The 18,989-nt window shown below is 36.3% G+C and overlaps 1 protein-coding gene across 2 annotated transcripts in view; it reads left to right on the plus strand.

The window, feature by feature from the left end:
* The first annotated feature begins 793 nt into the window (after positions 1–793).
* The window catches only part of CFAP70 (cilia and flagella associated protein 70), a 101,696-nt gene continuing 83,500 nt past the window's right edge, over positions 794–18,989 (plus strand). For both annotated transcript variants that reach the window (XM_026504460.4, XM_048219252.2), the window contains exons 1-3: positions 794–974; positions 2,551–2,642; positions 3,619–3,805. In XM_026504460.4, coding sequence (XP_026360245.1) covers positions 2,580–2,642; positions 3,619–3,805 — 250 coding nt within the window. In that variant the 5' untranslated portion in view covers positions 794–974; positions 2,551–2,579. The remainder of the gene's footprint in view (positions 975–2,550; positions 2,643–3,618; positions 3,806–18,989) is intronic.

The raw sequence follows: 18,989 nt of genomic DNA on the forward strand, positions 1-18,989 counted from the left end.
TCTCGCTGGCTGTCTCTCTCCGTCAAATAAATAAAATCTTAAAAAAATTTTTTTTGGATTCATATCATATACTTCAAGTCTGTTTATTGCATTAGAAGTAGGACTGTTTTGCAGTTTCACCAACAGTGACAGGCTCACTTATTTTTTTTTTCCAAGTTTTTATTTAAATTCCAGTTAACATACAGTGTAAGGTTAGTTTCAGGTGTAGGATTTAGTGATTCATCACTTGCATGGAACATGCAGTGCTCATCACAACATGTGTACTTCTTAATACTCATCACCCATGTAACCCATGTTCTCTCCGCCGCCCCTCCAGCAACCTTCAGTGTGTTCTTCTACAGTTGAGAGTCTGTTTTACGGTTTGCTCTGAAATCATATGGTATTTATCTTTGACTCATTTCGTTTAGTATAGAGGGTCACTTTTAAAATACTGTTATCTGCATTTTTCTTGAAGAAAGATTTAAATGACCTGTTTTCAAAACCCTGTAATAAAGGCTTTTATCTTTAAGTAAAATTCCTCTTGGTTTTTCTCCTATTTATGTGGGGATATTAAAAGGGTCGAGAAAACAAAATCGAAAGTAGTAAAACTTTAGGCTTATGCCAAGGCGAAGTTGCACCTGTGGACAAAGGGACCCGGGACAGGGACGCCGCCGCTCACGCGCACTGTTCCGAGAGCGCAGGCGCAGCAGCCTCCCGAACTCCTGTTTCCCTCCCCGAAAAGTTTATCGCGGGTCTTGGGATAAACTTGTGGTGATTCCCAGAACTAAATTCTCGCGAGAGGTAATTAGTTGCTATAGTTGCAAATAACACATTTGCGGCCGCCTGAGGTAAGATGTCAGAATCTCTCCTCGGAAAACCCTCTGCTCCCGGCCTCTCCACCGTGGCGCTGTGACCACACCCCGTTCCCTCAGTCTCTTCTCTTCAGCTGCAGCCGGGCTGAAACGCAAGGCCACATCCCAACACAGGGCACTCTGGTACGGACCTAAACGCCAGCGACCCCGCTAGGCGCGGACGTTCCTCCCAACCCCAGGCCTCCCACCTGAAGCCGGGCTTAGACCCCCCCTTCCCGCCTTGTTCCGGATACCCCGCAGGAGGTCCACACTGCGCCTCTGTCCCCAGACGACACCCCGACCATCATATCCTTCATCAGACCTGTGTCTGATGTGTCTGTTCCCTTGCATTTTCTTTTGTTTTAAAGATTGTTTTTAAGTAATCTCTGCGCTCAGTATGGGTCTCGAACTCACAACTCGGAGAGCAAGAGTCATGCTCTGCCAGCTAAGCCAGCCAGGTGCCCCTCCCTTGCATTTTCTTATGAGCAATACGACAAGAAATGGATGCCTCTTGGGGGCAAGAGGAGCCCCGCCCTCCCGCCGCACTGCCCTGACCATAAGTAACTAGCCAGATTTCTTGCATTCGTTATACAATAAATATGCCGCTAAGACAAGACATCTTGTCGGGCACCCAGGCATCATAAATATGAGTGAGAGATTACTTGTCTTGAAGGGAGTAATTGAGCATTCAGGAAAAGCAGTGCACATTAATAATACCGTTTGTGCCCTACTTCATAGGCTAAGCAGTTTTACTGTTTTAGTGGATATTTGCAACAAATGGGAAACATCAGAAGTTATATTATCTTTTTTTACAGAAGGTGAAACTGAGACTCAGAGAAATTAGACTTTTGTCCAGGGTCAGGCTAGTTAAGGCCTAATTCATGTGGTACTATTGAAAAGGAAAGAAGGAGAGTAATGTAAAAGGTCATATCTAATGTGAATTTGATAAGAAAATTTGTCAGGGTTACTTAGGCCCAGAATGAGCCTGGAGACATGGTGTTGAACAAGTGCTCTGAGATGTTTAGATGACTGAAAATGAGGGAGTAGCTGAGAAGAGGCAGAATAATTGTAAAGCCTGGGGACAGCAAAGTATTGCCTTCTTTTTTGTACCACCAGTCCTAGATACAGGTAGCATAGTATGTCCTGAGTAAATGTTTGAATTGCCTTAAGTTCAACTTTGAATTGAGGCAGAAAATCTCTCTTAAACATATCCAATTTGTTTTTGAAATTGTGTCCTTAATGTTGTAAAATAATTAGAAAATACCTCTGACTAAATAAGACATATGTCAGAACTTTTGCTGGTGGACTAACCATTATTCTATGTGGCTGTTTCTTTTCTGTTTTCAAAGTATATTTTTCTAAAAGTGAGAGATTAAGTAACCTTTGAGGGGAGCTTTGTACATTAAAAAAAATAAGTCTATCAAAGAATACTATGAAAGATGAGGGTGGTTGGGAAGTAAGGGAGATGGCATTCCTCCCCCCTTTGTCTTGGGATGATTTGTGCTTGCATAAAGACCATGTTGGCACTAACTGATGGAATCCTTCTTGTGACCAGCTCTATAAAGCACTATCCGGCAGCAAAGGTTGGAAAGGGCACAAAACAATGCTGGATTAGCTATGGCATTTTCCTAAGTTCTCCCCTAGTATTGGTTATCATGTAATGTGGGTACTTCTGCAGCTATGGTACTTGAGGGGACATGTTGATTCATTATGTTTACAGAGACCAAAGAAGACTGCCCAAGTGCCGATATGGAGCAGGTGTCATCAACAGGCAGACCTGTGCAGATCACTGTGACAGATGGATATGACTTGGTAAAGTTATTTTTGGAAATTAGAGAAGTTCTTAGTTTATTCATTCTTCTTGAAAGTGTATTGGCCTCTGAGTTCAGGTTTCCCTGACAAACATCTATCCGCAGGTTGTGTGAAGAAGTATTGGGAACACCAGTGGGAGGAGTGCTTTTGCACCCTCCTATAACACCAGACCTGCTGGTCTTAACATTGCAATGGCATTTCTTTCTCAGTTTCCTTTTTGTTAGACTATGTAATCAGCAGGTCACATCACTACGTGTGTGAAATACCTGGCAATTCGAATACTACATTTAACAGGTGAAACAAGAAGTGACTTTTGTTTTCTTAGACAGCAGGTCTTTTCTTTTGAAAAAGATCTGAATTCTTCTAGAGTTTCTTTTGCGATTAATTTCATTTGGTGAATTTAAATAATAAAACTACAATATGAGGTAACTTAAAAATTACAAGAATAATGAAATGGCAAAATATTCATTCACTATTATGAAGTCAAATAGCTCATTCCAAAACAGGATGTAATGAATGATCTCTACTTTGTTTTAAAAGGTATATATAAAAGATGTATGTGTATATATATATAATTTACACACACATATATACATATATATATTCACAGGAAAGCACTAGAAAATATATTCTAAAATATTAATAGTGCTTGCATGTTAGAGTGAGATTACAGGTAATTTGTCTTCCTGTGTGCTTTTCTCACTTTTTAAAATGTTTCACAATATACTTTTATAATCATGTAAACACAAAAGTTATTTTTAAAAACTCCCAACATAATGGCATTTAAATATTATGTTACAGTTAGCTATAACTAGATTTGTTTAATGACTTTCTGCCTACCCCTTTTATGTTTGTGATATAGCTTTTCAAGAAAACATGGAACATGCTGTTTAGTTTAAGTCAAAATGAGTTGCCAGATGTGTAGGAAAATTCGCTATTTGATTATAATCATAAAATGGTATCTTTCTGTCAACAGAAAGGTTTTAAAGGAGATACTCCAGTTACTTTTATTCGTGCAGAATTCAATCAAGTGGTTCTGGGAGACTCTGCAAAAGTTACGGTGTCTCCAGAAGGAACTGCAAAATACAACTTCACGAGCAGTTTTGAATACAATCCTGAAGGAGGAATTACTTTAGATGACCTTGCCCACAAACCTGTGTTCTGTAAGTCTTTGTGGTACTAAAAGTATTAATTATGTTGAGTATAAGGAGATTCTGAGGTATTTAGTAACTGGGAGACAAATGAACACACCTTACCTTTCACCTAGGAATAACGTGACATAACTTGAGTCCTACCTGCTTTTGGCAGCAGTCTCCATGGCCTGCTAATTTTATCAGTTTGTATCAAAGCCCTTTTGACATTTGACTGAACTTTGCAGCCCTTATCTCCTAAGCTGGGTTGGGAACTGTTCCTAAATATCCCTATATTTAGGGTTGCCAGATTTAGAAAAGAAAATTGGGACACACTTATACTAAAAAATTATTCATTAGTTAACGTGAAATTCAAATTTAATTGGGCATCTGGTATTTTACTTGGCAACCTGTAATTCTGCATACAGTACTTCTGTATACTTTTTTTGAAATTCAGGTCTGTATCTTATTTATTTCAGAATTTCTAGTGCCTAAAAATATCTGAGACATAAAAGGGCTCAAAAGTGTTTGTTCAATGAATGATTGAATATGATATATGACTTCTGTATCCACATGTTCACAGTTTCTAAGTACACAGTATTATCTCTGACATACTTTGTTCTTACACCTATATACTAGTCTAAGGCTTTTGTTTCAACCTATACTCTTAATTTTTGTTTTGTTATTTTTTTAGTGGCACATCGCCTGTGGCACCTGCCAAAAACCACAGATTCCAAGATCCCAGACCCAGAGAAGTGGGACCTGGGAATTATACAGTATTCTAGAGCATTGCATTCTAAACTTTTTTTTCCATAAGAGTCACCTGAGGCTCTGGGAGAAAATAGTCTTCAGAGTCCCACCCTAGACTACTAAATTCGTGATAGCCAGGGAAGGATCCTAGGAAGCTGCATGTAAAAACAGGGAAAAACTGGGAAGCACTGCTCCGGAAAAGTGATTCCTAGATCTGGCTTAGTTGGGAATCAGTCACCCACGGAGGCCTCCATTTGATCCACACTCTCTGGTCACTCCCTTCTACTTCTTTCTTCTTTGCTTTGTGCTTCTCTGTCACTCCCAACGCCAAGTAAGAGTGTCAGTGTCCTAATTGCCTTCCTCCGTGGCATGTTAGATGGGAAAGGCAGAACTGGAACATTGTTTTAAACGTGTCATTGAATCCATGAGAAAGAAAGGGCCAGCCCTTTGTTCCAGAAGCAAAGCAGGAACTGAAACCTGAAACTCTTGAACAGCTGCTATTGCTGTGTGCTGGTGTTGGGGGAAGGGCAGTACTCCAAAATCTAGGGGCTTGGGTTTTAATGGTCTTAGACAAACAGAGAACTTGGGCTGCTGTAGATGGGAGTTGAGACTGAGACCAACCCCTTTACAACAAGCCAAGACTCTCAAAAAGAATGGATAAGAAAAAAATATCCATGCCCTATCATATGTGTCTAGCCATTGGATAGATGAAAAAAGTCTTTCCTGATAAATAATAATCATAAGGTTATGGCAATCATTAAATAATATTTATTTTCTTAAAACACACAAGGAACATTTATACAATAGGAACTGGCTAAATACTAAGCAATAAAACAAGTCCTGCCATATATCAAAGAATCAGTGGCTTACAGACTAAGTTTTCTGACCAAAATACAAGTCAACAAAATTAGAAATCTATAACAAAAACAGAAAAAAAGGTCCATTTGGAAATTTTAAGACACACTTATGTATAATTCACGGGACAAAGAAGAAATCATAAGAAAAACTATAAAGCATTTAGAATCAATCAACAGTAAAACAGCAAGTATCAAACTTGTGGGATATAGCTAAAGTAATACCTAGAGATGCATTTATGCTCTCAAGTGCAGTCATTAGCAATCAAAAAGGATTTTAAACAGAACCTCTGGGGGCGCCTGGGTTGCTTAGTCGGTTAAGCATCCGACTCTTGATCTCAGTTTAGATCTTGATCTCAGGGTCGTGAGTTCAAGTTCCATGTTGGGCTCTATGCCGGGCATGGTGCCTACTTAAAATAATTAAACAGAACCTCTGGAATATATATACGTTCTCCTATTCCTTTCACTAAGTATGACTGCAAACCTCAGACTTTCTGTGTAAAGCAAACATAAGGGAGTTTGAAAGGTGGAGAGAAGAAGAGGAAAGAGACATAAAGAATGACATAGTGGGGAGTTGCTTGGGTTTTCTTCTTGCCTTGTATATCCCAGACTTGATACTGAAGAAGCTAGCAATGTGGAAACATGAATGAGTGCAGACCAAAAAAAAAAAAAAAAAGAGAGAGAGAGAGAGAGAGAAAAGAGAAGGAAAAAAAAAAAAACACTTGGGAGAAACCTGCTCTAACCAAAGACCAGGTAAAGGGCAGCCTAGCAAGACAGAAAACTTAGTAATTGCTCTGCTCTAGCCAAACACCACAAACAAAAAAAAATGTGGCCCCACTCACACCCAAGCTGAATGGAGGACTTAGACTTGTACTCTTGCAAAGCTGAAATTAGGTGCTCTAGCTGGGTGGTGTTCAAGAATACCAAATAGGAAGCCACGGCTTCTGTGCTCTCTGGTCATGGGCCCTCTCTCTCACCATCTGGTTTTAATGGAGACTACCTAGGGAGCCTGGATTTTGGCCCCAATCTGGCAGTAACAAGATGCCATTCTGCTATCCACTGGGGTGGTGTCAGAGGAGGCCTAAAGTAGTGTTGAGACTTAACATCACCTAGTCATAATGAGCCTACACCCACCGTGGTATCAGTGGAAAGAAGTAAGGAACCAGAACTCTCACCCCTCATCAGCAGTAATGGGGGACAGTGGAGCAGTGCCCCTCCCCTTCCTCTTTTTTAGCAATGTAAATAAAAAATCCAGCTAAAACAGATGGTTTAAGGTCCAGAGTTTCATAACATACAAGAAGTCAAAGAGCACATGAAAATCACTCGTCATACCAAGAACCTGAAGATCTCAAACTGAATTTTATTTTTTTGACTGTATTAGCATTTTATTTTTTTAATTTTTTAAAGTTCAGTTAGCCAACATATAGAACATTGTTAGTTTTTGATATAGTGTTCAGTTTTAAGAGCAATCATTAGATGCTAACACCAAGATAACATATATATTAGAATTATTAGACAAAGATTTTTAAAAGCCATGATAATGGATCAGTGAGCAATTGCAAACATGCTGGAAAAAATGAAAAAAATAGACCCAACAGAGAAATAGTTTTTAGAAATAGAAGATATAAAGAAGAACCTAATTGAAATTTTAGATCAGAAAAATATAATAACTTATGAAAAGCTTAGCAAATGGGCTCAACAGCAGAATGGAGGAGACAGAGGAAAGAATCAGTGAATTAGAAGATAGAACAACAGAAATACCCAATCTGAATAATATAGAGGAAGTAGACTTAAAAAAAAATGTGAACAGAGTCTCAGAGGCCTGTGGGACTAGGACAAATATCTAATAATGTCATCAGAGTCTCAGAAGGACAGGAGAAAGAGGGTGGGACTGAAAAAGTATTCAAAGAAGTAAAGCCTGAAAACTCCCCAAATTTGGCAAGAGACATACACCTGATCAAATCCCCAGTAGGATAAACCCAGAGAAATCATATTAAGAAACATCATAATTAAACTTCTGAAAACTAAAGATGGAACAAAATCTGAAAGCAAAGGAAAACAATTAGAATGACATCAGTTTGTCATTAGAAACCATGGAGGCCCAAAGGGAATGGCGTTTTCAAAGTGATAGAAGAACTGTCACCCAGCATCTAATACCCAGAGAAAAGATGTGAAGGGGAAATCAAGACATTCTCAGATTAAAGAAAACAAAGTCACCAATTGATCTACCTTGAAAGAATGGCTAAAGGAAGTTCTCTAAACAGAACAGAAATGATAAAAGAAAAAACCTAGGAACACCGGGAAGGAAGAAAAAAATGTGCTAAGCAAAAATTTGGATAAATAAAGTAAGCTTTCCTTCTCTTTGAGTTTTCTAAACTGTGTTTGACACTTGAAACAAGGTATAACACTGTCTGATGCAGTTCTAAAGGTATATTGAGAAAATATTTTAGGCAGTTATAAACAGGAAAGGCAAAGGGACATAAAGGGTGGTAAGGTTTCTGTACTTCACTCCAACTACTGAACTGATGACACCTGTAATAAGCTGTAGTGAGTAATGTATGCAGTACCTAGAGCAATGACTAAAAAAACCTATGCAAATAGATACTCTTAAAAGTGCTATAGATAAATGAAAATGGAATTCTAAAGAATGTTCATACAATCCACAGGAAAGCAGAAAAGAAAGAAAACAAATAAAAAAGAGAGGACAACCCCCAGCAGACTTAAACCCTAATATATTAATAATTATATTAAATATATCAAGAGACAGACGTTGCAGAGTGGATTAAAAAAACACAACCTAACTATATGCTGTCTATGAGAAACTCAAAATATAACCATATAGTCAGGTAAAATGTAAAAGGATAGAGAAAGATGTATATGCACGCATTCATCAAAAAGTGGAAGTAACTGTATTAGCATCAGATAAAGTAGACTAGGCGAAGAAAATCACCAGAGACAGAGAAGTTCATTATGTAATGATAAAAGAGTCAACCCACCAAGAAGACATAGTCATACTAAATATACATGCACCAAACAACAGCTGTGAAATATGTGAAGCAAAAACTGATTAAATTGAAAGGGTGAATAGACAAATCCACAATTATAGTTGGGGACATAAACACCCATCTCTCAGTTTGTAGGATAACTAGATAGAAAATCAACAGGGATATAGGAAAACTCAATAATACCCATCAGCCTACAATATCTAATCAATATTGAACACCCAATAATAACAGAATATGCATTATTTTCAAAAGTCCACAAACCACATACCAAAACCATATGCTGGGCCATAAACAACCTAACACATTTAAATGAATTAAAGTAATGTGTTCTCTGATAGCAAGAGTATCAAGCTAGAAATCAGTAACAGAGAACAGGATACTCTCTAAACAGTTGAAAACAAATAGACACACTTCCAAATAATCCATGGGTCAAAGAGGAAGTCTCAAGGGAAGTAAAAAAATATAGTGAACTGAATGGAAATAAAAATACAAGGTAATAAAGTTTGTGGGACATAGCTAAAGAACTGCTGAGAAAATTTATTGCACTAAATGCATACATTAAAAAAGAGGAAAAGTCTCAAATCAGTAATCTGAGCTGTCACCTCAAGAATTTAGAAAAAGAAGAGCAAAATCAGAAGAAAATGATAAAGGTAAAAGCAGAAAGCAATAAAATGAAAACAGGGAAAAATCGATGAAACAAGTAACATAGCTGGTTATTTGAAAACATCAAAATTGACAAACCTATAGGAAGACTGGCCAAAAGCGGGGAGTGGGAGGAGAGAAAAAACACCACAAATTATCACAGATAGTAGACATTAAAAGAATAATAAAGAGATGAACAACTCTATATACATAAATTTGACAAGGAAATGGACCAGTATTTTGAAAAACACAAATCACAGCTCATCCTATACGAATAAATACAGTTGCCCTGTAACTGTCAAGGAAATTAAATTCATAATTTGAAATCTCCAAGACCAGAGAGTTTTACGGAAGAATTCTACCAAAAGTTAAAAATAATAACTAACACTAATTCTACACAATCTTCCAGCAAATAGATGAGGAGGAAACACTTCATTTTATGATGCTAGTGTTACACTGATACCAAAACAAGACAAAGACAGTACACAAATGGAAAATTTGAGGCCAGTATCTGTCATGAATATAGACACAAAAATCCTAACAAAATACTAGCAAATAGAATTCAATAAATAAAAGGAATCATACATGATTATGAAGTGGGATTGATTCCAGGGACCCAAGTTGGTTGGATCCCTGGAATGAACATAGTTGTTCATAGTCTAAAGAAGAAAAAGCATATAGTCATACTGTCAAAACAACAAAAGTATCTAACAAAATTTAACACCAGTTCATGATAGAAACTCTCAGAAAAATATATAGAGTGGGATCTTCATCAAACTGACAAAGGCTAACATTAAACTTAATGGCAAAAGATGGAATGCTTTCCCCCTAAGGTTGAGAACAAATCAAGGTCTGCTCTCACCACTCTTATAAACACAGAGCTGGAAGTACTAGACAGTGCACTAGAGTAAGAAAAGGAAATAAAAGGCATCTACATCTGAAAGGAAGAAATAAATCTGTCCCTATTTGCAGATGACATGATTGTCTATGTGGAAAATCTCAAAGAATATGCAAAACTTCCAGAAAGAAAAAGTGAGGTCATAGGCTGCAAGGTAAATGCACAAAATCAATTATAGTTCCATAAACTAGTGATAAATACTTGGACACTGATACTAAAAATACATCGTTTACAATTGCTTTTTAAAATGAAATAGTGTAAATTTAACAAAACATACAGCACTTACATGCTGGAAACTATACCTTGTTGAATGAAATTTTTAAAAAATCTTTATAGATGGAGAGACACACTGTACTCATGGACTGGAAGATTCAACATAGTTAAGACGTCAGTTCTCCCCAGACTGATACAAAGGTTGAATGTAATTCTTATCAAAATCCCAGAAAGATTTTTTCAGATATGGACAAGACTATTCTAAAATGTATATAGAAAGGCAAAGAAACTAGAAAAGCTACAACAATTTTGGAAAAGAATAAAATGGGAAGGATCATTATACTAGATTTCATGACTTATTATATAACTACATTAATCAAAATTGTGTGGTGTTGGTGGAAGGATAGACACATAGATCAATGGAAAAAATAGAAATAGGCCCATCTAAATATGCCTAATGATTTTTTTAAGATTTTGTTTTTAAGTAATCTCTACGCCCAACATGGGGCTCATACTCACAACTCTGAGATCAAGAGTCACACACTCCAGAGACTGAGCCAACCAGGCACCTAATGATTTTTTGTTAAAAGTGCAGAATCAGTTCATTGGAGGAGATGTAGCCTTTTCAACAAATGATGTTAGAACAATTGAGTACCTGTACACAAAAAAATGAACTTTGACTTCAGTCTCATACAAAAATTAACTCAAAACAGATCACAGATTTAAATGAGAAATGTAAAGCCACAAAACATTAAGGAAAAAATGAGAAAATCTTCAGGTTTTAAGGTTAGGCAAAGAGTTCTTAAAACCAAAGCATGAGCCATAAAAGAAAAAAAACTGATGAATTGACTTCATAAAAATTAAAAACTCTTGCTCTGTGAAAAACCCTGTTGAGAGGATGAAAAGACAGGCTACAGAGTGAGAGAAAATATTTGCAAATCACAGTCTGACAGAGCAATAGTATCTAAAATATATAAAGAACACAAGATTCAACAGTAAAAAATACTCCAGACAATCCAGTTAGAAAATAGGCAAAAGACATGAAGAGACAGTTTACCAAAGAGGAAATACAGAGGGCATATAAACATATGAAAAAGTTTTCAACATCATTAGCCATTAGGGAAATGCAAATCAAAGCCACAATGAGATATCACTATACAACTTTCACTACACACATATCAGAATGGTTAAAATTAAAAATAGTGAAAAACACCAAATTCCAACAAGGTTGCAAAGACCCTGGATCACTTATACATTCCTGCTGGAAATGTCAAATGTCAGAATTTCTGGTGGGAATGTTAAGTGTCAGTCTAGAAGGCAGTATGCAATTTCTTTAAAAACAAAACATGCAAACCACCATATATAAGCCAGCAATTACACTCCTGTCCTTTTCCCCAGAAAAAATGAAGATTTATATTCATACAGAAACCAGTAAGTAGTTTATAGGTGCTTTATAGTCAAAAACTGGAAACAACCCCGTTATCCCTACATGGGTTAAACAAACATAGAGCCATACTATGAAATGCTACTCATCGATAAAAATGAACAAATTACTGGGACACAAACCAATTTCATTGGATCTCCAGAGAATTATGCTGAATGAGAAGGCCAATCTTAAAAGGTACATACTGTAAAATTATATTTATATTACATTTTTGAAATGACAAAGCATAGAAATGGAGAACAAATTAGTAGTTGCCTGGTGTTAAGAAGGAGGATAGTGGAGGTGGCTTTAAAAGGATAACGTGGATTAAAAAGGTAACCAGAATCCTTGTGGTGATGAAATGATCTGTATCTTGACAGAATCAATGTCAATATCTTGGTTGTGATATTTTACTGTAGTTAATGCAACATGTTACCATTGGGAAAAACGGGTACAAGATAGCTTTCTGTATTATTTCTCACAATTGTATGTGAATCTGAAATTATCTCAAAGTAAAAAGTTTAATTTGGCTTATTCTATTCTTCAAATGGGAAAAAAGCATCTTTGGTAGTGAAACTCAACACCACTGGAGTTATAATGATAAAACATTACTGTCTGCTCAAGAGTGAAAGAAAGTACACAAATTAACAAGTCAACCAAAAGCCACTCCTCCTCTGCATAGAGCCCACAAATTAGACTGAAACTGTGAAGGTAGTGATGAAAACAGAAAAAAAAAATTCTTTCAGGAGACCATGAGTATCCTCTGCAATATAGTGTCTGTCATCTTCCCCCTTGGACTTTCTTCAGAGAGGCTACTTCATGCAGAGAACCTCTTCTTTCCAATTCGTCAAGAGTTAAGCTGTATAAAAGAAAGTTTCCTCTTTGCTAGTGGAAGTTTGTTAACAGTGTATAAGTCTTCTAAAAAGATGAAAGAGGGCTTCGACCATTTCGTTTTTGAAGCTCTGAGTGTATTAAAAAATGGATACATGCCCAATTGACACAAAATTGTTTAATTATGGTATATGTTAAGATCTATCTTTAATAAAATGGTTCTCTTAACATAAAAAAGATTAAAAGCAAACAAGTTGGATATTTAGCTCAAGAAGCCACTAAAATAATAGAGAACCCCAGAGAATATAAAAAAAAAAGAATTAAGAAAAGAGCAAAAAGTAATTAATTGGAAAAGAAGCACTAGAAAAGAGCTGCAAAACAAAACCTGCTTTAAAAGACTAACAAAATAGACACACTTCTGGCACGATTGAGCCAAAACAAAACCAAGAAGACAAACAACGTTAGGAAGAAAATGGGGCTTTACTACCGATAAAGTATATTTTTAAATTTATAAAAAGAATATTGTTGAAGATTCTGGGAAGATAGGAGAGTAGGAGGCACCAAGAATCTGTCTCCCACCTACACAACACTTGCATTGCCACGTTCTGTCTGATATAACTATTTTGGAACTCTGGAGTCTGTTGAAGGCTTGCAACTTCCAGGGGAAGGTTTGGATGGCTAATTGTGATTAATTTTGGTTAATTTCAGATCTTAACACAGTAGCAGCTGCTCATTCCGTACCCCCTCTAGGTATGTGGCAGGGAGCCATGTATGTTTTCCTCTAGTAGCCTGCACACAGCTTGCTGGAGCCAGAGTAAGCTAAAAGGACCTTGTCCTTCAAATATTGTGGATCTGTGCTCTAATTGCTGATTGTTGCTTCTGATCACAGAGGTGCAGACAAAGAGGACATCAGGTGTTGTTGCACCTCCCTCCATCCCATTGTTGTAAGACCCTTCCTATCCTGTTGAAACTACCAAGGGATTTAAAGGGCAGCATCCTTTCCCCCCTTACCTTTTTCTCTTTCTCCCCATTCAGAAACCAGGCATTAACAACTAGGACACTTAAAAACAATTGCAAATAAGGGGAAAACTAGAAAGTGACCATGCATGTCCAGGGAAAGGCTAAGAAAAGACCTGGAAAGACCTTAATCTTACACCTCAGGCTGATCCTCAGCACAGACACAGCTTACAACAATGACAAATAAAAATAAAAACAACAAAAAACAGTAAACCCTGGGAAAGGGGAGAATATAATTTCCAGACTTATCCCATTATTAGATTCAATATCCAGTGTCCAAAAAAAATCATAAAGCATACAAAGAAACATGAAAGTATAGCCCATTCAAATTTTTTAAAAAATCACAAGAAATAACAGTGTTGGCAAAGATGTGGAGAAGAAACCCTCATGCACTGTTAATGGGAATGAAAACTGGTGCAGCCACTGTGGAAGAAGTATGGAGGCCCCTCAAAAAATTAAAAATAGAATTACTATATGATCCAGTAATTCCACTATTGGACATTTACCTAAAGAATATGAAAACACTAATCCAAAAAGTTATATGCACCCCAATGTTTATTGCAACATTATTTACAATAGCTAAAATATGGAAGCAACCCAAGTGTCCATCAGTAGAGGAATGGATAAAGAAATTGTGGTATATAGATACAAAGGAATATACTCAACCATTAAAAGGAATGAAATTTTGCCATTTCCAACAACATGGATGGATCTAGAGGATATAATTTTAAGTGGAACAAGTCAGTCAGAGAAAGATAAATACCATATGATCTCACTCATATGGATTTTAAGAAACAAACAAAAAAAAGAAACAAACCAAACAACAGACTCTTAACTATGAAGAAGAACTAGTGGTTACCAGAGAGAAGTGGGTGGGAAGATGGGTGAAATAGGTGAAGGGGATTAAAAGTGCTTATCATGATGAGCACTGAGTAATGTATAGAATTGTTGTATCACTATGTTGTACACCTGAAACTAATATAACAGTGTATGTTAATTATACTGGAATTAAAAATAAATAAATAAAATTTAAAAAAACAAGGAACATTTCAAATCAACAATCTATACCACTTAATACCATTGGGTATTAAGAAGAAAGAAGAACAAAAGAAGAAAAAGAAGAACAGAACTCCAAAACCCGCAGAAGAAAGGGAATAATAAAAACTAGAGCAGAGGTAAGCAAAATACAGAATAAAAAACACAGAAAGTCAATGAAACCAAAAGTCAGGTTTTTAAAAAAGATTTATTCATTCTAGGGAGAAAGAGTGTGCACATGAGTGGGGGAAGGGGGAGAGGGAGAATCCCCAAGCAGACTCCCTACTGAACAGGGAGTCTGACATGGGGATGGATCCCAGGACCCTGAGATCATGACCCGAACTGAAATCAAGAGTCAGATGCCGAACTGACTGAGCCACCCAGGTGCCCTCAAAGGTCAGTTTTTTAAAAAGATCAACAAAATTCACAAACCTCTAGCTAGATGGACTAAGAAAAAATAGAGAAGAATCATATAACTAAAGTTAGAAATTTAAGTGTGGATATTACTACCAATTATACAGAGATATAAAGTATAAGTGAGTACTATGAAAAATTGTTCATCAACAAATTGGATAACGTAGATGAAATGGACAAGTTCCTAGGGACACAAAACTACCAGATGAAAGCACAAAGAGAGAAAATCTTAATAGAACTATAACTAATAAGAAGATTAAATCAGTGATAAAAAAAATCTCTGATGGGTAATAAGGAGGGCACGTATTGCATGGTGCACTGGGTGTTATATGCAACTAATGAATCATCGAACTTTACATCAAAAACCAGGGATGTACTGTATGGTGACTAACATAATATAATAAAAAAACATTAAAAAAAAAAAATCTCTCAACAAAGAAAAGTCCTGGGCCTGATGGCTTCACTGGTGAATTTTACCAAATACTTAAAGAACTAATATGGTACTACTGAAACTTACCCAAAAAAATTGAAGAGGAGGAAATATGTCCTAACTAATTCTGTAAGGCCAGCATTATCCTGACAGTAAAGCCAGACAAGGACACTATAAGGAAACTACAAATCAATGTTTCTTAGGAACAGTGATGCACAAACGCTCAACAAAGTACTAGCAAACCAAGTTGAGAAGCATATTAAAAGGATTATGCACCATGACCAGTGGAATTTATTCTTGGAATGCAAGGATGGCTCAACATACAACTCCATCCATGTAATACGTCAAATCAACAGAATGAAGGATAAAACCCCACATGATCATCTCGCTTAATAGAGAAAAAGCTTTTGACAAAATTCAACACCCTTTCATGAAAAAAAACATTCAGCAAAGTAGGAATAGAGGGGAGCTACCTCAAAATGATAAAAAACATATATAAAAATTTCTCAATGAACATTATACTCAATGGTGAAAGACTGAAAATATTTCCTCTAATATCAGGAACAAGGCAAGGGTTCCTGCCTTCACTTCTTTTCAAAATAATATTAAAAGTTCGAACTGGTGGGGCGCCTGGGTGGCACAGCGGTTGAGCATCTGCCTTCGGCTCAGGGCGTGATCCCGGCGTTATGCGATCGAGCCCCACGTCAGGCTCCTCCGCTATGAGCCTGCTTCTTCCTCTCCCACTCCCCCTGCTGTGTTCCCTCTCTCGCTGGCTGTCTCTCTCTGTCGAATAAATAAATAAAATCTTTAAAAAAAAAAAAAGTTCTAACCGGAGCAGTTAGGCAATAAAAAGAAAAAAGACATCCAAATTGGAAAGGAAGCAGTAAAATGATCTCTGTTGCAGATTATATGATCAGTTTTATATGTGATTATATGTAGAAAACCTTAAAGATAACACACACTCACACACCAGAATAAATTATATAAATGATTTTGGTAAAACAGCAGGATATGGGTTGCCTCAGTGGTTCAGTCAGGTAAGCATCTGACTCTTGATTTTGGCTCAGGTCGTGATCTCAGGGTTGTGAGATTGAGCCTCATGTCAGGCTCCACGCACAGAGTCTGCTTGGGTTTCTCTCTCCCTTGGCCCCTCTCCTCCACTCTCCTAGTGAATAAATGAATGAATGAATGAATGAATGAATGAATCTTTTTTTTAAAGGCAGTATATATATTCAGCATACAAATATCAGTTGCATTTCTGTATAGTAACCATGAGCAACATGAAAGGTAAGTTATAAATCAATTCCATCAAAAGGAATAAAATACCTAAGAATTAACTTACCCAAGAAGATGAAAGACTTGTACAATGAAAACTACAAAACATTGCTGAAAGAAATTAAAGATGACACAAATAAATTGAAACACATCGCATATTCATGGATTGGAAAAGTTAATATTGTTAAAATGTCAATACTACTCAAAGCGATTTACAGATTCAATGAAATCCCTATCAAAATCCCAATGATTTTTTTTTGCAGAAATAGAAAAATCCATCCTAAAATTCATATGGAATACAAGAGACCCCAAAGAGCTGAAATGATCCTGAAAAAGAGCAAAGTTGGAGATCTCACACTTGCTGTTTTCAAAACTTACTACAAAACTAGAGTAATCAAAAAAGTATGGTATTGACAGAAAGAGACATATATAACAATGGAGTAGAATAGAGAGCCCAGAAATAACCCTTACATATGGTCAAATGATTTTTGACAAGCATGCCAAGACCATTTAAGAGGAAATGACAGTCTTTTCAACAATAGGTGCTAGGAAAACTGGATACCCATATACAGAACAATGAACTTGGATCATTACCTAACACCATATATGAAAATTAACTCAGGATGGATTAAGGACCTAAATGCAAGACTGGAAACAATAAAACTCTTAGAAGAATGTATAGCACAAAGCTTCATGACATTAGTTTTGGCAATGATTTCTTGGATAGGATACTAAAGGCACAGGTAACAAAAGAGAGAAATTAAGGGCACCTGGGTGGCTCAGTTGAGCAGCCAACTCTTGGTTTCAGAGTCTTGATCTTGGGGTCAAGGGATCAAGCCTCCTGTTGCACTCTGCACTTGGCATGGAGTCTACTTGAGATCCCACCCCTTCCCCCCCCGCCCACTGCTCACACCACTCTTTCTAAAATAAATAAATAAACAAATAAATAAAATCTTTTTTAAAAAGGGAGAAATTGGACTTATTGAAAATTTAAATATCTTGTGCATCAAAAGACCTATCTATGAGTAAAAAACAGCTCACGGAATGGCAGAAAAATATTTGCAAATCATATATCTGATAAAGAATTAGTATTTAGAATATAACAAGAAAAGCCAACCTGATTCAAAAATTGGCGAAGGACTTGAATAGACATTTCTCCAAACATCCACAAACGGCCAATGAGCTCATGAAAAAATGTGCAACATCACTAATCATTAGAGAAATGCAAACCAAAACTACAATGAGATATTATCTCATACATATTAGAATGGTTTCTATAAAAAAAAAACAACACAGAAAACAACAACTGTTGGAAAGGTTGTGGACAGATCAGAATCTGTATGCACTTTTGGCAGGAATGGAAAATGGTATAGTCGCTGTGGAAGCTGGTCATTCCTCAAAAAATTAAAAATAGAATTATATGATCCAGCAATTTTACTTATGGGAATATATCCAAAATAATTGAAAGCAGGTTTCAAAGAAATATTTTTGCACTGATGTTCATAACAGCATTATTCACAAAAGGTAAAATGTGGAAGGAATCTACATGTCTGTTGACAGAATGGATGAGCAAACTGTGGTGTATATATACAAATGAATATTATTCAACCATAAGAAAGAAAGAAAGCCTGACATAAGCTACAACATAAATGAACTTTGAGTTCAATATACTAACTGAAATAAGCCAGTCACAAAAACACAAATGCTGTATGAGGTACATAATCAAATACATAGGGACAGAAAGAATCCTGGTTGTTGCCAGGGGGAGGGGAGAATGGGAATTATTGTTTAATGGATATGGAGTTTCAATTTTGGAAGATGAAAAGAGTTACAAAGATGGATGGTGGTGATGGTTGCACCAAAAATGTGAATGTGTTTAATACCATTGTGTAAGATGGTAAATTTAATATGTATGTTACCACAATAAAAAAAAAAGACATTAAAAAAGAATATTTTGCAATTACTTTTGAAAACAAAGATCATAGAGCTTGATAACATACCACATAGGCATGTGTGTTATCAAATTGTATTATCTTTGCCAAAAATACTGAAGATGAGCCTAAGTCTACAGGAAACAAGAACTGAGAAACAAATTAAACACATGTGTGGGGGAGGGGGCGACATATCCAAAAAATGAGACAGCCTATAAAACAACTGACCTGATGTCTTCAACAAATTAGTGTCATAGAAAAAAAATGTATGTGGGAGAAAAGACTGTTCTAAGTGAAAAGAAATGTAAAAACATGAGAACCGGATGTTCTCATCCAAAGAAAGCACATGTCAGTCTTTGGATCCTAGTTTGAACAAACAAGCTACAAAATCAATGTTGGGATAATTAAATATTAAATGTAGACTGGGCATTAGATAAATTAAGTAATTATACTTAATTTTATTATTATATACTTGCTAGATTGATAAAGTTATTGTGAT

This window comes from Ursus arctos, unplaced genomic scaffold, assembly GCF_023065955.2.
Source record: "Ursus arctos isolate Adak ecotype North America unplaced genomic scaffold, UrsArc2.0 scaffold_7, whole genome shotgun sequence".
Classification (NCBI taxonomy): Eukaryota; Metazoa; Chordata; class Mammalia; order Carnivora; family Ursidae; genus Ursus; species Ursus arctos.